The sequence below is a fragment of the Puma concolor genome, chromosome E4 (assembly GCF_028749965.1).
Source record: "Puma concolor isolate L17-30 chromosome E4, mPumCon1.1.hap2, whole genome shotgun sequence".
Lineage (NCBI taxonomy): Eukaryota > Metazoa > Chordata > Mammalia > Carnivora > Felidae > Puma > Puma concolor.
The window spans coordinates 39,000,913-39,027,008 of record NC_141683.1 but is presented as its reverse complement, the minus strand read 5'-3'; the positions used below and the strand labels follow the sequence as shown (position 1 = coordinate 39,027,008).

Sequence of the window (26,096 nt, the reverse complement as noted above, 5' to 3'; positions counted from 1 at the left end):
GCACTCCTATGTTTATCGCAGCATTATTTAGAATAGCCAAATTATGGAAGCAGCCCAAGTGTCCACTGATAAATGAATACAGAATATGGATGAAGAAGATGTGGTATATATACACGATGGAATATACAAAATATATAAAAAAGAATGAAATCTTGCCATTTGCAACAACATGAATGGATCTAGAGAGTATAATGCTAAATGAAGTAATTAGAGAAAGACAAATACCATAAAATTTCATTCACATGTGAAATTTAAGAAACAAAACAACAGAACAAAGAAAATAAGAGACAAACCAAAAGACAGATCTTAACTATTGAGAACAAGCTGATGGTTGCCAGAGGGGAGGTGGATGGGGTGGATGGGTGAAACAGGTGAAGGGGATTAAGAGTAAACTTATCACAGTGAGCACTGTGTAAGGCACAGAATTGTTGAATCACTATACTGTATACCAAAAACTAATATAACACTGTAGGTTAAGTATACTGGAATTAAATTTTTTTTTTTAATATTGTAAAGAAGAGATAATACATTTACAGTACTGTACGGTATCAAAAAAATCTGCACATAAGCAGACTCATGCAGTTTAAACTCATGATGTTCAAGGGTCAACTATACATAACATAAAAGCATAAATGAATTTTATTTATAACTCATTTATTCTACTGCTCTACAAGACAATCACATAAAGCAATAATTACAAAATTGTATTGGTGGGCATGTGTAAAGATCTAACTTGTATGACAATACCACAAATAATACCACAAAGGAGGTGGGGGAGGGAATGGAGGTATATTGGACCAAAATTTTATATACTACTGAAATTAGTGGTATTCAACCAAAACAGACTGTTTTAAGATGCTAATTGTAATCCTCAGGGTAACTACTAAGAAAATAAAAAATACAGTTAAAAAAACAAGGGAATTAAAATGGTACCCTAGCAAATACCTATTTAATATAAAAGGCAGTAATGGAGAGTAGAGAAACAAAAAGGCATACAACATATAGAAATAGCAAAATGGCAGATGTAAATCCTACCTTATCTGCAATTATATTAACTGTAAATGGATTAAACACTCCAGTCAAAAGGCAAAGACTGTCAAAACTGATTACAAAAACATGATCCAACTTTATCAAGACAAAATGTATATTCAAAGGAACTGATTAAAAGGAAAAGGACTGGAGAAGATATATCATGCAAACAGTAACCAAAAGAGAGCTGGAGTGCCTACACTAATAACAGACAAAATAAATTTAAGAAACCATCTAGAGTTATAATAAGAACAATACATACAAAAGATATAACAATTATAAACATAAGCAGCTAATAATAGGGCCCTGAAATACATGAAGCAAAACCTGACAGAACTAAAGAGAGAAATATAAAATTCAACAATAAGTTAGAAACTTTGTATCTTACTTTCAATAATGAGTAGAATAAAAGATTAAAAAAGAAAAAGAGGACTTGAATCACATTATAAACCAATTAGACCTAACAGATTTCTACAGTATGCTCTACCCAACAACAGAATACATTCTTCTCAAGCACACATGAAACATTCTCCAGAATATACTGTATGTGAGGCTCTAATACAAGCTTCAATAAACTTAAAAGCATTAAAAACATTCAAAGTATATTCTCCAACTACCATGAAATAATTAGAAATCAGTAACAGAAAGAAATGTGGCAATCACAAATATGTAACAAGTAAACACATTCCTTAGTAATACAGAAGAAATCACAGGAAAATTAGAATTTATTTTGAGGTGAATGAAAACAAAAACACAACTTATCAAAATTTATGGGAAACATGTTAAAACAAAAACTTGTACGTGAATGTTCATAACAGTTCTCATTACAATAAGCCAAAACACCCATCGATTGATTAATGGATAAACAAAATATGGTATATCCAGAAAAGGAAATATCATTCAGTCATTAAAAAGAATGAGGTATGGACATAGGCAACAACACCGATGAACTTTAAAAATACTATGTTAAATAAAAGAATCCAGACACAGAAGGCCATATATGATACGATTTCATTTATATTAAATATTCAGAACAGGTAATGCCATAAAGACAGAAGGTAGATTAGGAGTTGTCAGGAACTGTGAGAATACGGGAATGGGAAGTGACTGCTAATGTGAATGGGGCTTCCATTTGGGGTGATAAAAAAGTTCTAGAACTAGACAGTGGTAATGGCTGCACAGCATTATGAATGTAGTTAATGCCACGAGTAGTACACTTTAAAATGGTTTAAATGATAAATGTTAAGTGTATTTTACCTCAAAAAAAGTGAAATACAATATTTTGGGGAAAAGAAAATGATGAGCAAACATACTAAAAGTCAAATGTTTTCCATAGACACTCAGATCTAAAAGAGAACAACCATGATTTCAGCAGAATATCATAAATGTAAAAACTGTCAATATATAATTATGTTTCATACTTGTATGTGAGGCCAAGAGGCCTCAAGCGTGGGTTCATCCTCTTCTGGATCAAAATCTGGATTATCACTTGGAGGAAGAGTACGGAAGATGTTAGCACTGATCTGTAAAGAAAACGAATTTAGATTTATACTCTTTGTTGTACAACTAAACAATGTAAAATGAAATATTTTAAAGATAACTTTAAGAAAAAAGTTGTGACTATAAGCCTAGTTCAAAACCTGTAAACCTCATCAAGATATGAAGAAGTCAGGTATTTGTTTCTCTTTTTTCTATCCCATAACTATGACTTCTTCAAATGCCAACCTGCTAAAGATTACAGATTACCTCTGGATTCCTCTTCCTTAAATTACAAGTTGTTCTTTCCCAAGTTTTGCTTAAACGGAAAATTAAAAAAAAAAAAAAAAAAGGGGGGAGGAAGGGAATTCTGGGGAGAAAACCATGAAGTTCCTAAGTCTACCTATCCCTAACTTGATCCTTTTCATCTTTCTACAATTCCCTCTATATTCTAATCCAGCCATTTACTTACCTTACAATCCAAAAGAGTTTGATAAAAGATCTCCATTCTTATACATACACACAACACTAAGGAAGAGGGGTAGGAGGGCAGAATACCCTCAGTGCTATTACGGACATAGTTTATAACATCCCACTGGTGATTTAATGTATTTCATCTATTCTGAGCCTTTTTAATTTTTATTTATTTTTTAATGTTTATTTATTTTTGAGAGAGAGAGAGAGAGAGAGCACAAGCTGGGGAGGGGCAGAAAGAGAGCGACAGAGAATCCCAAGCAGGCGCTGCACTGTCAGTAGAGAGCATTATGCGGGGCTCGAACTCACAAACCATGAGATCATGACCTGAGCTGAAGTTGTACACTTAACCAACTTAGCCACCCAGGTGCCCCTGAGCCTTTTTTTTTTTTTTTTAAACATATTAATCTCTCTAAAATCAGGATGCTGACTCTTCATTTCAGATTCAATGAAATACAATATTTAAAATTTCATCATTCACACTGTCTTAGCACCAAGGTAAACTAACACATCTTTGCTCTTTAGCAAAGGTTAGACTGTGGTGCTAATCTTTGAAGAATGATGAACAACTGAGAAACCACATGGTTTATTTAGCAAACACTTAAGGCCATACTATTAAGAAGTTGGTCACCTGAAATAAACTATCTGGGGAATAAAGGATGAGACAAGAGGTCATAGGTGGTGCAAATTTCCAACTATTCTTATGAAGTGGCATCTATGGTCAGCCAAATAACTGCTTCCAGTCAATTACTATAACCGTAAGACTTAGAAAGTAATAACCTAGAATTTGATCTGCTAGAACTCAAAGCCAGTACATGAGGGCAGAATAGTTTGACAGATATCAATTTCACAAAGAATGGCATAAAGTCACAGATAAAACATGAAAAGGAAATATATCCCATTCAGAGGGCATAATTTGCCTTTGAGATCATACTTATTATTGGCAGTAAAAGAAAAAGTTAACTTTGTTGTGCCACCAATAAAATTAACTATATATAACAAATATACATAAGAGCTTTATAGGGCCAACAGCATGAGTTGGCGTCATGCTTGTCTAGAAATTAAGTACCCAGAAGTTAAAAAACAAAAAACAAAAAAAGAAAGAAAGAAAAACACACACACCTTTCTTTCTTGGAGAAAGAAATTAAATCCCAGAATTTATCAGTATAGAATAAACTGACTCAAACATTTGAGTACTTCTGATATCTAAATATTTGAATACCTTCAATATTCAAGTCAATAACTTTAGGTAATCTTTATACCCAACATGGGGCTCCAACTCACAACCCCAAGATCAAAAGTTGCATGCTCTACCAACTGACCTAGCAGGCACCCAAGTCAGTAACTTTACAGAGATTAAAATAAAGTACCTTTTTCCAGGATTTTTAAAATTCCTGAATACAAACCATCTGATTTACCAATCAGTAAAATGGAAATACTGTTTTTTCCCCTGAACATATTTTAAATGATAAACACAAAACACAAAACAAAATGAGTTTATCAGTATTTAATACTTCTGTTTTCAAACTGTCACTTAATTTTTACAGTCTACTGAGAGTCTAGGAAGCAATCTGCATTTTGATTAATGTTCCTTGTATAGCTAATCTTTTAAAACTTCTTTAAGGAGCACTGGGTGTTGGATGTAAGCCAATTTGACAATAAATTATATTTTTAAAATAAAATAAAAAAATAAAAATAACATTAAAAAAACAAAAAAAAACTTCTTTAAGGCTTTTCATTTTTGAAAAAAAAAAAAAAATCATCCCAAATTTTCTGGTGCAAATGCGATGAAAAAAAAACTCAACTAGTATAACGGGGCCAAATTAAACTTTCCTACACAATTTGTTCTTCCCCCAGAACATATATTAGCCAAGGGGAAGGAAATGAAGACAACTACAAATTATACTTGTTATAACCTTCTATACTCTGGTAACATCTAAGCTTCAATTATGTATTCAGTGACTCTCTAATTACTCCGACTACATTTTTTGTATTTTGGTACTATGCACCAAAATACAAAAATCGCAAATCCTAAACAAACTTTACTGTTTGATGGAGAATAAGGTTGAATTATTAGTATCCTAAACAACCTTACCTTAATAAAGCTGGCAGTAATCTATTTTTCAGAGACTTCATAAACTTATGTTATTTACCTTTTTAAAGGTCCTGAGTTTTTATTAAAATTCAAGTGCTATTGAATCTATAAATATATTAAAATAGTCTAAATAAATACATTTTTTAAGACCTGACTCCTTTACCTACCCTGCTGAAATGTGGAGTCCAATAGTTTTTCATTGGTCTTCTCTCTCTGCACTTTAGACATTCTCCCTTAGTGACAATTCAGCTCTATGACACTCACCTATCAATCTGTATAATCTTAAGCCTACATGTTTCTCCTAAGCTCTGGATCTGCACTATGCAATATGACAGCCACCAGCCATTGAACTATTATAAGACAGCATCAGTGGAATGAATGGATAATCTTTCAAATGGACTAGTTAAAAAACATTGAGTACACTGATTATTGTATATTTATTAAAAATCAGTCTCAGTAATTCAAAATTACACCTCAGATCTTACTTGAATTTATAGAAATCTGAGGAACTTAAGTCTAGAAGGCTTACCATTTTTACTATATCAGAATACGCTGATTCAACAATTACACCACGATTAGTTGAAACATACTCAACCAGTTCATTCAGTGTTGCCCTTTTAATTTCTTTGCTCTTCAAGTCTGAAACAGAGTCCATGAAATCAAACAGTATACAACACTGCTGCAACTTCTGACAGAAAAGCTCTTGTTGTTCATTGGAAGTGGCATCTATAAATAAAAATAAAGAAAAACTTAGAAATAACCTACTCAGAAATTACCTTTAATAAGCTTATTAATTTTATAGATGCTATTCACACACATAAAATAAAAAAACTTCTCTCAAGAATCTAGTGAAGAAAAAAAAAAATCATGAGAAATTCACCCATCTAATCTCATCATTCATGCCAGAAACCAGGATCCACAATGGACTTTTCTTCCTCTCTTACTACCCATAATCAACCATTATATGTTATTGATTCTGTTTAACATATCTGGAATCTACCCTTTTTTTGGTCATTCTTATTGCCATTTTAATTATCCTCACCTTCCATCATCTAAATTACAGCAATGATATCCTAACTACTCCTCTTGCCTGGTCCCATAACTACTACAACTCCTGATTTACCTTCTAAACTACCTCAAAAGCTAAAAATTGTGCTAAACAGAAAATCAATCTGATCACACTCAATACTTTTCAATGATTCTCCAAAAATTACAAATTGAAACTCAAACTTGTGTACAAAATTCAGCTGCCTGTTGTCAACAATCAACTCTCAACACTTTGCAGCATGTAACCCTTTGGTTAAACCATATTCCCTCGACTTGTGAGATTTTACAATTTCCTTTGCCTGGAATGTTCTTTTCCCACATTCCCACCCTGGGAACCCTCCCCATTTATTAAGTTTCAGCAGAAACCTATTCCCCTCAGAAACTCTAGGACACTAAAGCTAAACTGGTTAATCCCCTTTTACCCAAATGTATCTTAGGTTTGTACCTAAGTTACCTACTGTAACATTTTTTGTTCTATGTGGCAATTATGTTTTACATGTACAACATTCCTAGACTGCAAGGCCCCCAAAGAGGGAAACAAGTGTTATTTTTATCTCTATCTCTGTCTGTCCCTCTCCCCACACCCCACCACCTCTTATATCTAGAACAGTATCTGGCACACAATAGGCATTCAGTAAATGTTTCTTGTTTTATTTTCTACTTATTTACAAAACTATGGACACATTATATTGATTTGAGTCTAACATATGTATTAAATCCTTTTGTTTCCAACATTCAAAAAACAACAACATTTCAATTCTGAACTTTCACATCTGTAAACAAGGACCTTCAATTAGCTCAATTATTTAAGTTTCTTAATTAGGGGGATTAAATTTTAAAAAAAACCTCATATGCACCTACTTAATATACTTAATTTGAAAAAGTAGAAGATGAATAATACCTCTGCTTTTTGTAAGCTTCCCAATTACGCTAAACTTGTTAGATTGGGTATGTGTTACACACTAGAGAAGGGGTGATTATTTGAGCTGGAAGAATCCTTCTCAACTCATACTGTACAGGAAATCCCCATACGTTTTTTCAGTTTCTCAGTAATACCTTTATCTATTTGTAAAGATATCTATATCCTCATTGTATAACTTTCTATCTGTTTTTAATTTTTTTTAATTATTTTTATTTATTTTTGAGAGGCAGAGAGAGACAGAGCGCAACTGGGGGAGGGCAGAGAGAGAGGGAGACACAGAATCCGAAGCAGGCTCCAGGCTCTGAGATGCCAGCACAGAGCCTGACGTGGAGCCCAAACTCACGAACTATGAGATCATGACCTGAGCTGAAGTCGGATGCTCAACCGACTGAGCCACCCAGGTGCCCCACTTTATATCTTTATTATAACATATATTAGATCTTTATGTGTAATTATACATAAAGATTATACATAAAGATTCCCCATTATACTGATGGGGAATATAGGGAAATAGGTGTCGTACCTTTACAAGCTAACTCAGTTCTGACAGAGTTTTTAAAATATTTTTAAGCTATTTTTTCCTTTTAATACAAAAACTCATACAATATCCCATTTCACTATGTGGTCCAGCCCTAACTAATTCTCCTTTTCCTCCCACTACCAACTCAACAGGAAATCACTGCCTTTCTTGTTCCTCAAAGGCCATGTGTCTGCTCAAACTCTTCCCTACCTGATATACCTTACCAGATTTCCTCCCCTATGTTTCACTCACCCTCCAAGAATAAAATTAAATCTCACATTCTCCACAAAATTTCCCTTAGGTAGTAAGTAGGTCAGAACACAGTGATCCCTCCCTTCTCTGAACATCTACAGTACTCAGTCTCAATCATAGAGTTGAGTATGCATTATGTTTAAGTCTGTATTTAATGAGTATTTCTTTTATCACCCACCAAAAGATTTCAGATTCCATAAAGGCAAGGATCATTCACTGAACAAGTTTTCTTTTTATTTCTTTTATATCATAGTGTAGGGTATATAAGAAGTCAACAAACATATATTTGATGCTTGAAAAAAACTCTTAAATTTGCGGAATAAAGACTATGCACTGAAAAACAGGCTACAGAATTAAGTTCAAAATTTCTGCTGGATATCAAAAGTGGTATCAATAAATTACTACATCATGTCTATGCTTAAGAATTTATAGTAATGACCATTTTTATCAACAACCTACCTTGATGGTGATTTAAATGGATTAAACGAGATAATGATCATGAAGTTGAGTGAATATATTTCAAAGTTGGAATAAAAAAGGAGAAGCCTCTGGCTAACATGTTAGAAGACACAAATGATTTTTAGGACTGGTAAATAGTAGTAGATTCAGGAATATGTTACAAAAAGAAGTTTCACTTTCTGGGCACCTCATAAGAGTCTTCTCTACAGAAAAATTGGTGTTTTTCATAGCTTCTCCATTCAGTAATCCATTTCTTAACTTAAAGATTTATTTGAATTTATTTTTTCTTCTCCAGTATTTTATCTCAGCATTACCTAATGCTTAGACGGGATAGGTCACATCTGGATCTTCCCAAACATTAGAAATATTTAGAAAAGTTAACATTTCAACTCCTTTGGCTCTGAGTTAAAATAGACATTTCCAGTCCTCAATTTTTTTTAGGTATTAGAGAAAAGAAAAATCCTTTCCCACCTAACCCTAACTTAACTTTCAAAACAGTCCTTAGTTCTGGGGCACCTGGGTGGCTCAGTTGGTTAAGGGTCCAACTTCGGCTCAGGTCATGATATCACGGTTCGTGGGTTCGAGCCCCACATCTGACTCTGTGCTGACAGCTCGGAGTCTGGAGCCTGCTTTAGATTCTGTGTCTCCCTCTCTCTCTCTGCCCCTCCCCCACTCATGCTCTGTTTCTCTCTCTCTCTCCTTCAAAAATAAACAAACATGTAAAAAAGATTTTTTTAAATAATAAAAACTTCTAACTTAGTTCTGAAAGTTAGAGATGACTTCCTGTCTTCAAGGGATTACAAACTGCTAGGTACATGACATGCAACATCTTTACGTAGATTAAAAACATTTTTATAATGGTTATCCTAGTAAGAAAAGATGATTATGGTTTTCATCAAGAAGCTATGAAATAGGGGCGCTTGGGTGGCTCAGTTGGTTAAGCGGCTGACTTCGGCTCAGGTCATGATCTCGCGGTTTGCGAGTTCGAGCCCCGCGTCGGGCTCTGTGCTGACAGCTCAGGGCCTGGAGCCTGTTTCAGATTCTGTGTCTCCCTCTCTCTGACCTTTCCCCGTTCATGCTCTGTCTGTCTCAAAAATAAATAAACGTTAAAAAAAAAAAATTAAAAAAAAAAAAAGAAGCTATGAAATATATTGTACTTGTTGATGTTTATTATGTCCCAACTCAGGTGTCTCTACAAAACACAATTTACACTGAATTTTCTCGTAAGAAAAAAAAGAAAAGCAGAAAATATATTTCAATAAGTTGAAAAAAGATCAGACTGTATTCTGGCTATACTTCATAAATATGAATGACAACTTGTGAGAAAAAGAACGTGTAATAATTCTCTTTGCTAATGTAAAAAGTGCTGACAAAATCTATATTGGTGACTTTATACTTTAACTTCACCATTTATAAGAATGCTTCCAAATGAAGTCTGTTATACTCAATGATATTTCAGTTTGGCAATGTCTTAACATTTAGGCAGTAATGTCATGTATTGTTCGAACTTAGTTATTTTTACTGTGCTAATGTTAATTATCCATTCGCCATTTTCAATGTGGATAATGTCCATTCCGATTCCAATGGTGATAGCTTTTTTCCTTAGGATTCTCTATCTGCAATATTCACTGATGTCTTCTATGAGAATTTCACTTAGTGGTTTAAAAATAAAAACACCTGCAGAAACATACAAGTTCACAGGAAAAATTCAGAACACCTTAGAGTACTATGCCATACAGCAACTGGAATGGTAGATGCACACACTGTTAACTGTTACACATCTTCCTGAGTACAACACAGTATTTGCTTAGTCAACTTGAAATTAATTACACAAGAGACCCCAAATTTTTGCTCCAGCAGTTTAAAGCAGGTCTTCTTGAAATAATAACATGTATCCATTTTTTTCTTTAATTTCATTTAGAGAGAGAGAGAAAGCGCAGCGAGCACACACAACCAGGGGAGGGACAGAGACAGGAGAGAGAATCCCAAGCAGGCTCCACACTGTCAGTGCAGAGCCCAATGGGGGGCTCAATATCACAAATGGTGAGATCATGACCTGAGCCAAAGTCAAGAGAAGTGCCCCTGACATGTATCTATTTCAAGTGGATTATTAATTTCTTCTAAAATTTGTAAATAAATCAGGAACAAATAAAGGATGAGTATTTAAGATCCTGGTGACTGCCATTTAAATGAAGAGAAAAACCAGTCCTATTCATAAATCTTTTCATATATTTTGGTCTCCCTAAGTATTTACTTGGGAGCAATTCAGACTAGCAATTATTACCAGTAATTATTATCATAGTGTATCGCGTTCAACAGTTTTAAATGCTTTAAGTCTTTAAATTGTCAAAGAAATTTGATTACAATTTAAAAATATTATGACCTAAAAAAATATTATGACCTACATTTATCTCTTCAAAAATATCAGAGAACTAAGGATTTCCTAAAAGTGCTCTTTACTAAGTCCCCAATAAAACAAGCTCTGCATGAAAATTATGGAAGATCTGGGGTGCCTGGGTGGCTCGGTTGAGCGTCCGACTTCAGCTCAGGTCACGATCTCGCGGATCATGAGTTCGAGCCCCGCGTCAGGCTCTGGGCTGATGGCTCGGAGCCTGGAGCCTGTTTCCGATTCTGTGTCTCCCTCTCTCTCTGCCCCTCCCCCGTTCATGCTCTGTCTCTCTCTGTCTCAAAAATAAATAAAACGTTAAAAAAAAATTAAAAAAAAAAAAAAGAATTATGGAAGATATAAGAAAAACTGCACGAATCAAAGAATTATTTAAAAACAGATGTGCTTTTTGCCTTGAAAAATACATAATTGGTTTAAACTTGCCTGGAAGATGAGTTTTTCAAATGCATCTTAACTCTCTTCATTTTGTTATGACTGAAATTTGATCCCACCAAAAAATTTTCAGTACTGTAGAAGTCTTAGGCAGAAGGAGAATCAACACAACTCTAGGGAAGGGAGGCATTTAATCTTTGAAGAATTATTAATACAACTTTGAAAACTCACAAAAGCCCTATCAGGTTTCCCTATTTATCTCTAAATGCTTAAGTTTTTTTTCAACACCCAACATGAAGATGTATCTGACTCACACTTTAAGAAATGTTGCTCTAGGGGCACCTGGGTGGCTCCAACAGTTAAGCATTCGGCTCTGTGCTGACAGCTCAGAGCCTCCTTGGGATTCTCTTTCCCTCTTTCTCTGCCCCTCCCCTGCTCTCTCTTTTTCTCAAAATAAGTAAATAAATAAACTTAAAATAAAAAATCGGAAAAAAAAAGAAATACTGCTCTAGAGAACTGTTTATCAAGGTGTGAATGGCAATCTACTGCTGGGTAGTAAGATCATTTTAGTGGGTCATGACTAGAATTTTAAAATATATATAAAATATCAATGTGTCTCAGTATGAGTACTGAGTAGTAAAGTAAAATGTGTTTTTTTTTAAAGTTGATTTATTTTGAGAGAGACAGAGATAGCACAAGCGGGAGAGGGGCAGAAAGAGAAAAGCCCAAGCAGGCTCCATGTTGCCAGCATGGAGTCTGACACAGGGCTCAATCCCACAAACCATGAGATCATGACCTGAGCTGAAACCAAGAGTCAGACACTTAACTGACTGAGCCACCCAGGTGCGCCCTGTAAAATGTGTCTCTTATTATAGTTTGCAGTCAAAAAAGGTTTGAAAACGACTGCTTTACAACATGTACTCTAAGAGGGCACACTACAAAGCATGTCCAAGATCACAAAATAAATCTGTAATGCAAACAGGATTCAAATCACCTAGAATGCAAGAAAAAGTACATATAAGACCACAGTCTTTGAAATATCTATCAACTGTTCCTCTAATAGCTATATTCTAAATCCTTACCCACTTACAGATTCACAATGTATATTAGTTAAAGATGGCAAATTTGTTTATCTCTTCCCTTTCATTCTAAAATAAGACTGGGGCACCTGGGTGGCTCAGTGGGTTTAGCCTCTGACTTCCGCTCAGGTCATGATCTCAGGGCTTAAGAGTTTGGCCGCGTATCAGGCTCTGGGCTGACAGCTCAGAGCTTGGAGTCTGCTTTGGATTCTGTGTCTCCCTCTCTCTCTGCCCTTCCCCTGCTCACACTTGCTCGCTCTCTCTCAAAAATAAATGAACATTTTAAAAAATTGTTTAAATACAACTAAAAAAAACCCACAAAAGAATATAGCTGTGTGTGTGTGTGTGTGTGTGTGTGTGTGTGTGTGTGTGTGTGTGTAAACCCACAATAACAAAGAGAAAGAATGGGCCTTTAGGCAAAAGACTTCAACAAATTTCTGGAAAACTCAAAGTACATGAAGAAGTGGTAACTGACAAAACCAAAAAGCAGGAAGCCACATTCTAAAATAAACAGGGAATTACAGATAAGGTTCCCACAGAACTCTGGATTAGAAATACCTGGTGGAATAGAGGATGGGATTAAGACATGAGCTGAAAATAGGAGATTATATAAATCTGCATGTACTGAACAGTCTACCATCTCAATCCAAAAGTCAGTCAAGCATTCATGCTCCAGGCCAAAAAAAAAAGAAAAAAGGGTGGGCAAAGCAACTCAATTGTCCCAGAGAAAAATTCTAGCTTTTACTAGTTAGTTCCCTGACCAATTACTCTAAACAAAAGCAGGCAGTGAGTGAACCTCCATCCAACTTCTAAAGTGATTTTTTAAAATTCACTAATTTTAATAGAAAATAAAGGATCACCAGACATTCAAGTAAAGCCTTGAAACATGAAAGAAAACTAAATAAACAAAAAAAGAGGCCAAACAATGGGTTAATTTAGCATATCACTTTGAAATTTCAAATGCCCAGGAGAAAAGACTGAACGCTTTCAAATTTAAAAAAAAAAAAAAAAAAAAAAAGTTGGGGTGCCTGGGTGGGTCAGTTGGTTGAGCACCTGACTTTGGTTCAGGTCAAGATCTCCAGGTTTGTGAGTTCCAGCCCCACGATGGGCTCTGCTGACAGCTGGGAGCCTGGAGCCTGTTCTGTTTCCCTCTCTCAGCCCCTCCCTTGCTTACACTGTCTCTCTTTCTCTCTCAAAAATAAATTAAAAAAAATTTTTTTAATTAACTCACAAAAGAACCAGAGACAGATATCCAAGATGATGCAAGAAGATAATGGGGCTATATCATTCAAATTCTAATGCCAATCTAGAACTGTGTTAACTAGCCAACAATCAATAAAGTATAAGGATTCAATAAAGGCATTTTCAGATATAAAAACACTTGGAAAACTTAGCACCCTCACAACCTTTCTTAAGAAATTACCTGAGGACATGATGCAGCAATAAAGGAAAAAGAGAAAAAATGGAGTCCAGGAATAGGGGAAAACAATCCAGAAAAGCAATTAAGTCCTAGAGAGCAACTGAGCCATTCAGAACAGGAGGAATAAAGCCCTATGAGAGTTATGCCTACAGGAAGATCAACAGGATATCATATTGCATGGAAAACTGAAGAAAAACTTAAGAGTATGTTAAAAGTACAAGGAAAGAAAAAGAGACACAATTAGAAACTCCAGTTTCTAAATACTTAAAAAAAACTATATAAGGAAATGTAATTACATTATGTGGCTCTGAAGCCTATATAGTCAACAACATAAGCCTTCACTCACTTTCAACTTTAAGAATTACAATTTACAAAAATCTTAACTGTGGTACAGAAAATGTTACCAACCTTAAAAATGTAATAATGTAAAGATGACTACGGTTGAGGGTGAAAGAAGAGGAGGAGAAAGTGAGTGGCACCACCTTTCCAACTTCATTTCCCATTATGCCTGCTTTTATATCCCATGTTCCATTTATAATGATACCTGAAGTTTCCTGTTTTACGTGCACTGGTTGGAATGGACTCTACCATTCTCATTCTTCATCCTCTTCAGAAGCAAATAAAGTCAGTGCTTACCTAAACACTAACCAATGAGAAAAAACTTTAGCCAAAGGATTTCAAGTCTACTGGAACCATCAAACACGACTATCTCCCCTGCTATGAGAGAACTAAGATATTTTTGCCTAATACCATTATTTATAAAATTTCCTTTGTTCTAATTTCATGCTTAGCAAGTGTAGTAGTTTTAAATTTTGTCCACAGGGGCGCCTGGGTGGCTCAGTCGGTTGAGCGTCCGACTTTGGCTCAGGTCATGATCTCACGGTCCGTGAGTTCGAGCCCTGCGTCAGGCTCTGTGCTGACAGCTCAGAGCCTGGAGCCTGCTTCGGATTCTGTGTCTCCCTCTCTCTGACCCTCCCCTGTTCATGCTCTGTCTCTCCCTGTCTCAAAAATAAATAAAAACATTGAAAAAAATTAAAAAAAAATTTTTTTGTCCACAAATTATCTAACACCCCTCTCTTCAAAACGTGTTAATTTCTCCTATGAAATGTGGGCTAGACTTAGTCACTTGCTTCTAGGGAACAGTCTCAGTACTGCAGAAGTGAAGCTACGTGACTTCCAACTAAAGGCCATAAAAGTGAGACTATGTGACTTCTATGACTGGTTCTTTCTAAAAAGAATCAGAGTCACAAGAGGTCTCATGTTTCATAGAATAACCTATTTGAGAAAAATAATGCCTATGTAGTTGGGTATATACTCTGGTTGATTACACTAATTCGTCTGATATTAGCAAACTTTGTAAAAATTTTTTGAAGATTAAATTAGAATCTTTAAGAAAATGTGGTGAGAAAGTTTTAACTATACTCTTTAGTGTCAGTTTGTAAAACTTATTTAGGAAAACTGTACCACTAAATCATACACAGTACAAATGTAAATTAGCCAAGTTCATGACTTAGTAATAAATGCCAATTTATTAATTTGTGATGGGAAATTATTCCTCCATGTACCATATTAGAATATTCCAGTTATGTGTTCCTTAGGCAAACCTACAGGAGAAGCCAGATCATTATCAGAATGATGTCTGGTGTTTTAATTTTCTATTGCTTAGTAACAAATCATTCCAAATTTAGTGGCTTGAAACAATAATTATCTATCACAGTTTTTTTAAGTCAGAGATTCAGACAGAACATAGCAGGGACAACTTATCTCTGTTCCATGAAGTCTAAGGCCTCAGCTAGAAAACTAGAAAACTTAGAGGGAGAAATCTGTGAAGGCTAAATCACTCATATATGTGTTGATAGTTAATTCAGGCTTTTGAATGAAGGTCTAGCAGGGGCTAGTGCCAGAAACACCACATGTGACCTCTCCATGTGGCCTAACCTTCCTCACAATATGTTGACTGGGTTCCCGGGGCAAGTAATTTGAGAGATCTAACAAAAGACAAGAAAGACTTTTATGAAGACAATTACAAAACTTTTATGAAATATATAAAAGAAATAAATAACAGAGATATAGAATTATTCATGGATGAGAAGACATCTTCCTCAATCTATACAGACAAAGCATTTTGGATTGTAACATGATGCTGCACTCAATTGACAGAGTGTCTTGTTGGAACCTGAAGAGTTGCTCTTAAAATTCATCAGGAAAAATGAAGAGCCAAGAATAGCCAAGCTGATATTTAAGATGAAGAAGGGAAGACTAACCTTACTACATATAGTGATTAAAACTACACGACTTGAGACAGGAATAGACAAAAAGACCACTGGAAAAGAAAAAAATAAGGTACCTAGGAATATGCTAGGGTACATATACAGAAGATTAATATATAATAGAGTTGGGTTTTTTTAATGTCAGTAATGAATTTTTTAACTTAATAAATTATGGTAGGACCATTGGTTATTCATATGGAAAAAAAATTAGATCCCTCCTTCACACCATTTATAAAAATTAATTCTTTTAGAGAACTAAAACACTAAACGTGACTAGGTAAAGTGTGAAACATTTAATTTTATAACCAACTCTGGACTGGCATCCAGAATTCACAAAAGAACATCTATAAATCAATAAGAAAAAGACAAATCTATAGAAAAGAGCACATGAAACATAAATGATCAATAAACATATGAAATGACATTCAACCACACTGGAAAGCAGAAAAATGTTAATATGTATAAACCATACATATGAATTTACGTGTGAAATACATCACTCCATACCCATTGGATTCAAAAATAACAAAAAGTGTGGGCAACACTGCTGCTTCCAGCAGGCTCGACTTTCCACTGTAACATACTAAAAACTGGAGAAAATATGTGAAATAACTGTTTTCAGATGCTGGAAAACACGCAATATGGGACTGTGATCCTTAAGAGAAGGGAAACAGAGTGAGCCCACAATCACATAAGCTCTCTGTTAGCACTTTCCAGACTGCACCATAGGGAGAAGACTCAAAATAGCAAACAGGCTTGCTGAGCTAAATACAAAGTGGAAATCAGGGCTAATGAAGTGGCTGGAATCTACAGGTTAAAGTACTAGAGAGAAAGGAACTATACAGAGAAGGAATTTCTATTATTCTACTTACATTGAAGTGATGATACAACTTGTTTCTTTTGCTTACATAGCAAGTCATTGTTGAATGTAAAAGCTATCCTGGATTCTGGCATGAATCCCACATGATCATGATGTATCATCCTATTTGTATGTTGCTAAATTCAATTTGTAAATATTCTGTATAACATTTTTGCATCTTTGCATTTTGTTGTTGTTGTAATGTCCTTGTCAAGGTTCTTTTTTCTTTTTTCTTTTTTCTTTTTTTTAGTTCTCAAGTTAGATAACATACAGTGTAGTCTTGGCTTCAGGAGTAGAATCTAGTGATTCATCACATACATATAACACCCAGTGCTCATCCCAACAGTGCCCTCCTTAATGACCATCACTCATTTACCCCATTTGTCACAGTTCTTAATTACGATTCAATTAAGTAGGTATAAGACTTGTTTAGATTTTTGTTTCTTCTTGTGTCAGTTTCAGAAAGCTGTTTATTTCAAGGGATTTTCCCAATTCCTTTAAGTTTTCAAACGTATTGGCATGATTATATATTTGAAAGCTATAAATTCCTAGATAAAAGAAAGGTACTAATTATTACTACAAAAGAAGCTAAAATTTTAGTCTACAGGAAGTTCAACTTCTAGCAAGACAAGGTAAAAGCTCCACAGACCTGTACTCCAGTGAAACAGATGAAAATAATTTTTAAACCTTGAAAGCTTCTGGAAATGGCTCTAAGGTAAGCAGCAAATGAGGAAACATCTATCCAAGAATACTTATGAAAATTTATTAAGAACGGCAAGAATGTGTGGTATCTGAACAAAGTGCCTCTCTCCTCTCGGCTTAGCTAAGCAGAAACTCCACTCTGGAGGGAGGCAGCCAAGAACACAAGGACCCCTTTACTACCAGATCTTGGTCAGGCAGCTTTCCTTAGGTGAGGAGCATGATGTTGGCATTTCTCACCCTGCCCACAACTACCTATTACTGAGTTTAAGTTCTGGGCCAGTGCAATTGAGAAGAAGGGCTCCCTTCTTTTGCCCAACTTCCACTCACGGACAGAGGCTCTACCCCTGGTGCAGCACCACTGAGAATACTGGGGCTATCATTATCTCAGTCCTAGCCTGTAGGTGCTTCCATGCTGGAAGAGGCAAGCCAAAAAGATCTTAGGCTAATGCTCCTTCTCCACCTTCTGCTCAGCTCCTGAAGTAGGGTGTCATTCAGAGAGAAGCATGCCATTGTCCCTATCCCCAGCTCCAGAGTCCTAACTCAAAAAATTTGCCTGGGGGGCGGGGGAGGGGGGGGAGCAAGACATAAAACAGCTGTTATGTCTCTTCCCAAAGGAAATGACTTCTTTTGCAACACAGCTTAGAAAAGTTCAAGGTTAGGGGTGTTCTCAAAAACAGTGGGGGTTATAGTGAATGGCAATGGGAAGATTTGTAAATTCACTGAGAAAATAGGCTTTAGTCAGCTAGTATGCAGAATACCAGGGAAAGAAACAGCTTGGAGGAGCACTCTGGTGTTAGAACAAATATCAGACACTGACCTCAGGAACTATTCCTTCCAAAAAGCCTGAATTTGACTAGATTAGTCAGAAAAAAATTAGAACAATTTATGCCCCAGAGCATTGTTAAGAACAATTAAACAAGCTGAAAGTCACTGGAATTTAAAGCTGGGGGTGTTGTTAGGAAAACATAAAGAGAGCCCTGTCAAAAGCACCTTCATCTCAGGGTGACTACTGGCATACCTAAAGCTGCATCCTCTAAGGAACAATATTAGACCCAGTCACTAAACAAGTAAGTGACAACAATAAGCTCTGAGGGGTGGGACAAGTACCCAGTATTGTACTGCTATAATATATTAAGTACATTATCTAAAGTGTTCAGTTAACAACAACAAAAAATTTACAAGATACACAAAGAAACAGGAAAGTATGTCCCATATACCAAGGGGAAAAAAGAGAAGGCAATAGAAACTGCCTATAAGAGCAACCAAATGTTGGATTTAAGAGAAAATGACTTCAAAGCAGCCATTATAAATATATTCAAAGAACTGAAGGTAACCATCACTGAAGTAAAGAAGATATGACAATGTCACATCAAATAAAGGATGTCAATAGAAACAGACTTTGCAAAAAAAGAAAAAGAGAGAAACAAGAAGATTCTGCATTGCCAAGTACAATAACAAAATGAAAAACTCACTAGAAGGACTCAACTGATGTGAATTGGCAGAGGAAAGAACTAGGGAAGTTTGAAGATAAATTGATACAGACTATGAAATCTGAATACAGAAAAAGAGGTGAATAAAAATGAACAGAACTTCAGGAACACCTGGGTGGCTCAGTTAGGTGTCTGACTCTTGATTTCGACTCAGGTCATGATCCTATAGTTTGTGAGAATGAGCCCCACATTGTGCTCTGCACTGACAGTACAGAGCCTGCTTGGGACTCTCTCTCCTCTGTCTGTCTCTCCCTCTCTCTGCCCCTCCCCTACTCATGAATGCTCTTTCTCTCTCAAAATAAATTTTAAAAACATTTAAAAAAATGAACAGAACTTCAATCTGTGGGACACCGTGTACCACATGCACATAAAAGGAGAAAAAAGAAAGAAGCAGAAAAAAATATTTGAAGAAATCATGACTGAAACTTCCCAAATTTACTGAATAACATTAAGCTGCATATCCAGAAAGCTCAACAACTCTAAGAAGGAAAAATACAAGGGAGATTCACAGATATACCATAAAAGTGCTGAAAGTCAAAGACAAGGAGAAAAATCTTGAAAGCTGCAAAAGAAAAACAACTAGTCACTTACAAGGGCTAACATTAATGGTTAATTTCTCAGTAGAAATAGTAGAGGCTAGAAAACAGCACAGTAACATATTCAAACTGCTCAAAAAGAACAAACAAAATAACCTGTCACCCCCAAATCCTATATCCAGCAAAGCTATCATTCAAAAATGAAGGCAGGGGCACCTGGGTGGCCCACTGAGTTAATTGTCATGATGATCTCATAGGTTCATGAGTTCGAGCCCCACATCAGGTTCTGTGCTGACATCTCAGAGCCTGGAGACTGCTTTGAATTGTGTCTTTCTCTCTCTCTGCCCTTCCCCTGCTCATGCACTCTCCCTCTCAAAAATAGACATTAAAGAAAACTTAAAAAAAAAAAAAAAGGCAAAATAAAGATATTCCCAAATAAACAAAAACTCAGAGGCTACCCAGACTGCCTTACAAGAAACATTAAAGAAATTCCATCAGGCTGAAAGCAAATAACCACAGAAAGTAATTCCAATCCACAAAGAAACCACAAAGAACTCCAGTAAATTATGTAATTATAAAAGGAAGTATAAATGCATATATTTTCTTTTTTCTCTTAGCTGATTCAAAAAAACCCCAATGTATAAAGTAATATAAATACACATATATATAATATATATATTATAAATATATAATTAGGTTATTACCATATATAGAAATATAACATATTTGCCAATAACAGCACAAAGGAGATGGGTGGAAGCAAACATGTACTGGGCTAATGAATGAATGATGATAAAGCATTAAGTACAATAAAACACTACTGGTTGGGGCGCCTGGGTGGCGCAGTCGGTTAAGCGTCCGACTTCAGCCAGGTCACGATCTCGCGGTCCGTGAGTTCGAGCCCCGCGTCAGGCTCTGGGCTGATGGCTCAGAGCCTGGAGCCTGTTTCTGATTCTGTGTCTCCCTCTCTCTCTGCTCCTCCCCCGTTCATGCTCTGTCTCTCTGTCCCAAAAATAAATAAACGTTGAAAAAAAAATTAAAAAAAAAACACTATTGGGTTTGTAACAATAAATGTAACTGAATAACAACACCATAAAAAGGAGGAAAAGGAAATACACGAATACAGAAGTAATGTTTCCATATCTCACTGGAAATAAGCTAATATAAATCTGAAGTTGATTCCAATAAATATATACATGATAAGCCCAAGGGCATCCACTAAAAATAAACTCAAAATGATGTGATCAAAAATCATTAAACAAACAAATGCTGCTGTGAAAAATATTCACCTAATACTAAAGAAAACAGTAAAGGAAGAATGTAGAACAAAAAAGGCACGAGACACAGAAAACAAAAAGTAAAATGGCAGACATAAATCCAACTATATCAACAAATAACATTAAATACAAATGGATTAAACAATCCAGTCAAAAGGCAGTGATTTCAAACTGAATTAAAAAAGACCTAATTATATGCTCTTCTCCCCATAACAAGTTACAGATTCAAAGACACAAATAGACTGAAAAGGATGGAAAGTGATATATCATGCAAACACAAGAAAGCTAGAGTGGTATACTGATATCAGATAAACAGATTTTAAAACAAACAAAAAAAATTGTATTAGAGATAGAGATCCATTTTATGATGAAAGGGTCAATTCATGACTAAGATGCAACAATTACAAAATATGTGCACTTACTAACAGTTCCAAAATATATAAAGCAAAACTAAAAGAAGTGAAGAAAGAAATGGACAATTCAACAAGAGAGACTTCAAGATCTCATTAAAAAAAAAAATTTTTTTTTTAATGTTCATTTATTTAGAGAGTGCGCACGAGTGGGAAAAGGGCAGAGAGAGAGAGGGGAGAGAGAGTCCCAAGCAGGCTCCACACTGTCAGTACAGAGTCCTACACAGGGCTCGAATTCATGAAACCATGATATCATGACCTAAGCTGAAATCAAGAGTCAGATGCCTAACGCAATGTGCCACTCAGGCGCCCCATAATATCTCATTTTTAATAATGGATAGAACAACTAGACACAAGATCAAGGAAATACAAGGCTTACACTATAAATTAACCAGATCTAACAGACTTCTATAGAACACTAAGGAATTTATATTTACTATAGAATTCTCCAGCCAACAACAGCAGAATACATACTCTCAAGTGCACATGGAACAGTCTCCAGGACAAGCCATATGCCAAGTTATAAAACTACCTCAAAAAAAGTAAAAACAGAAATATGACAAAGTATGTCCTCGACCATGGTAGAATGAAATTATAAATCAGTAACAGAAAACAAATTGGGAAAATCACAAATATGCAGAAATTAAACCATACACACTCCTAAATAACTAATGTATCAAAGAAGATACCAAAGGAAAAATCAGAAAATATTTTGAGACAAATGAAAATGAAGACATAACATACTAACACATCTGGGATGTAGCTAAAAAGTATTTAGAAGGGAATTTATACCTGTAAATACCTATAGAAAAACAAATAAAAATCTCAGATCAGTAACCTAATTCTTTCAATTTCAAGTGTGCCAGAATAGCCAAAACAATCTTGAAAAAGAACAAAGTAGGAAGACTCAGACTTTTCCATTTCAAAATGTACTACACAAACCAAAAGTAATCAAGACAGTGTGGTACTGATAAAACAATAGAATACAGATCAGTGGAATAGAACTGAAATCCCAAAAATAAAACCATGTGCCAACTGATTTTGAACAAGTTAAACAAGTTTTCAACAAGTTTCCTTATCTAATGGGGAAAATGTATTTTCAACAAATGGTGCTAGGACGTCTGAATAGCTACATGCAAAAGAATAAATCTGAACTGTTATATCACATTCCATACAAAACTTGAACTCAAAATACATCAAAGACCTAAAAATGTAAAGGCTAACATATAACATTCTTAGAAGAAAACATAAAGGTAAACCTAATGACATCAGATTTGGGAAAGATTTTTAAGACACCAAAAGCATGAGGAACAAGAAAAAAAGATAATTTAGGATTTTATCAAAATTAAAACCATCTGCACTTCAAAGGATACCATTAAGAAAGTGCAAAGACAGGGGCGCCTGGGTGGCGCAGTCGGTTAAGTGTCCGACTTCAGCCAGGTCACGATCTCGCGGTCCGTGAGTTCGAGCCCCGCGTCAGGCTCTGGGCTGATGGCTCAGAGCCTGGAGTCTGTTTCCGATTCTGTGTCTCCCTCTCTCTCTGCCCCTCCCCTGTTCATGCTCTGTCTCTCTCTGTCCCAAAAATAAATAAAAAACGTTGAAAAAAAAATTTTAAAAAAGGAAGTGAAAAGACAAAGGAACATTACGACTTGATAAAAAGACAACTCAATTAAAAAATGGGCAAAGGGTCTGAAGAGTCATTTCTACAAGGAGGATACACCAAATGGCCAAAAAGCACATTAAAAGATGCTTGACATCTTTAGTCATTAGAGAAATGCAAATCATAACCACAAAAATTTCACACTCCGTACCTGTTAGGATGGCTGTATTAAAAACGTCAGAGTAATAAGTGTTGGTGAGGGTATGCAGAGATCATAAACTGGTGGGTAGGAATGTAAAATAGCATGACCATGGTGGAAAACAAGTGTGGCAGTTCCTCAAGCAATTAAACACAAAATTACATGTGACCCAAAAATTCTACTTCTAGGTATACACCCAAGAGAAATTAAAACATATGCTCACACAAAAACTTGTACACAAATGTTTACAGCAACATTATTCATAATAACCAAAAGGTGGAAATCCAAATGTCCATCAACTGATGAATGGACAAATAAAATATGGTACTAAAGCCATACAATGGATTATTACTCAGCCATAAGAGGAATGAAATACTGATACATGCTACCACATGATTGAAAATATTATGTTAGGTGAAAAGAAGCCAGTGATATAAAAGACTTACAAAAGACTATATATGATCCCATTCATATAAAATGTCCAGAACAGGAACAGCAAGTAGAGAGAAGACAGAAAGAGTATAGAGACAGAAAGTAGATCAGTAGCTGCTTAGAGTAGGGGATGAGTGAGGCGAGGAGTAATAGTTAAATGCTATGGCATTTCTTTCTGACATTATGAAAATGTTCTAAAATTGACTGTAGTGATGGTTGTAAATATCTGTACATATACTAAAAGCCATGTGTGAATTGCACGGTATATGAATTATATCTCAATAAAGCTGTTAAAATTTTTAGTTCAGTCCTGATCTCTAAAATATTTTCATGCTAAATATGCAAAACATTACTGAAAGACAGTGAAAGTTTAAAGATCAGCTGTGGTTTAAAGATCAAATGCCACTAACCAATAATCATAAAAATTTCATTCTACCCCAAATGTATATACAACACATGCCTAGAATACCGTTGTTTGGTCTTTATGCCATCTATACTTATTTATACAGAACATGTAAATGAAAACACAAAAACCACATCATAAAATAAGAATAATATTTTATCAACAGAACTACATAGGTTGGTTTTAAGAACAGTTCACTGAATAAAAAAAATAAATTCCATAGGGTAAGATAATTTGTGGAGCTTTCCTGTGTAATGTAGATTTGATCACTGTCTCAAATTCATGTTACCAGAAAATATAGTTTATATTTATTTCTCTTAAGACCTCAAATATCAAGTAGAATGGTGAAATTTCAATATTCATTATCATAAAACCTTCCTTTTCTTGCCCATTTTCATAAAAAATGTAATAAACTAAATTTCTTAGGGACAACCAAATTATTTCAAGTTGTTGATTGTTAATCTATTTTACCTTTAAGAACAAACAGTTTTGAGTATCAAGTATCGTAATCTGTAACAGAAGTTTTATAGGTATAATTTTCCTTAAAGGAAAAATGGATCATATTTCCAATTAGTGCTGCTCACATTTTAGAAATCTAAAGTAGGATCTCATATAGGATTCATGCTACAAATTATAGAACAAGCACTGTATCATAGCAACCCAGCAATACCACTACAGTGACACGCTGAGGATGCAATCCAAGATTCTAATTTAAGAAACTGGCACAGAATATAGGACATGTAGCTTTTTTTGGCAATACTCCTAGAACATTAATAACTGAGACTCTAAATTCAGCTTTTATTTGAAACTTTAGAGGATCAAACTATTATAAAGGAACAATAGAAACATTTATTAACAAATGATTCACAGCATTGCAAATAGGACTTAGTTTAGGACCTAGGATTTCACTAAAATTGAAAATGGCCGGAAAAAAATGGAGGCATCACCTTTTAGCAAATTTGAATACATGAACCCTACCAATTTGAAAATGAATCCTAATATACAAATATTACTTTATTAAAACCACTGGACTACTAAAACTTTAAAGAACATAAATATTTCTATGATTTACTCGTTACTATTCAAAGGTGAATATATCCACAATCATTGCATTATAGAAGGATAAAAATACACTGTTTGATTTTTATCTCAAAAAAATTAACTTTGTTATCTTTTGTCTTCAAAAACAACTTCTGATAAAGTAGAAAAGAACAAGAAATGAAGATGAGCCAATATGGGGCATTTCTTAGAATACAGAAATCTGGAATTTTAGCAAGCTGAATACTGAAAAGCAGACTCCTGAGAGAGTATGTGAATATACCTCATTTCATTGCGCTTCCCAGATATTGCAGTTTTTACAAACTGAAGGTCTGTGGCAACCCTGCATTGAGCAAGTCTATCGGCACCATTTTTCTAACCGCATTTGCTCATTTTGTATCTCTGTGTCACGTTTTGGTAATTCTTAGAATATTTCAAACTTTTTCATTATTTTATGTTATGGTGAGTTATAATCAGTGATTATGACTCACTGAAAGCTGATGATTAGCATTTTTTTTAGCAATAAAGTATTTTTAAATTAAGGTACATACTTTCTAGCCATAATGCAATTGCACACTTAAAAGAATACAGTACAGTGTTAATACAACTTTTATATGTGCTGGGAAATAAAAAAATTCATTTCACTCACTTTATTGTAATATTTACTTTATTGTGGTGGAACCAAACCTGCAAACCTGCAATATGAATATGCAATATGAATATGAAACCTGCAATTTGAAATATGCCTATAAATGGAATATCCGTGTCATGGGCTTAATTCAATTTGTTTTTTGGTTGTTGTTTTTTTCTGTGATAAATTTTGAAACATTGTTTTTGCTTAATTCAATTTGAATATAAAACCTGTTATTCATTAAATAAAACAGGTTTTTAGAAGCATTTTGTTTTTCATTTGGAATTTTGGGGGGACGAGAAGTATTAAACAGATCTTCATAGATCAATGCCTCTATAGTTATTTTCAGTTTTCATGGCTGTGATGAGGTTCCATCTGGCAGCTACTCCTCCCTGTAACTCCTAAGAAACACCTGCTACCCGTGTTAAGGAAAAGGATTACTGACTTAACGAGGCTGTTCAAATCTCGAAAACAGGCCCTAAGGTCTACAAACACCCCACCACCAGGCCATAGATGGGCTTCAGGGTTGTGGTGGTGGTGGTGGTGGTGAATCCAAGAACCCTAAAATTATACATACAATATCGTATATGATATTTTCTGAGAAGATGATGCATTTCTTTAATCAGGTTTTCAAAGAGATCCATGTATAACCTCCCTAAAATTAAATACCAGTGGTCTTAGAAATTATTTCCTCTCC

At 35.0% G+C, this 26,096-nt stretch overlaps 1 protein-coding gene across 1 annotated transcript in view; it reads right to left on the bottom strand.

Annotated features, from left to right (window-relative positions):
* The window catches only part of PPP2R5A (protein phosphatase 2 regulatory subunit B'alpha), a 65,522-nt gene that overhangs the window by 27,117 nt on the left and 12,309 nt on the right, over positions 1 to 26,096 (bottom strand). The window contains exons 2-3 of the mRNA XM_025921116.2: positions 5,604 to 5,800; positions 2,451 to 2,552 (exon numbers count right to left, since the gene is read on the bottom strand). Of these exons, the coding sequence (XP_025776901.1) occupies positions 2,451 to 2,552; positions 5,604 to 5,800 (299 nt within the window). The remainder of the gene's footprint in view (positions 1 to 2,450; positions 2,553 to 5,603; positions 5,801 to 26,096) is intronic.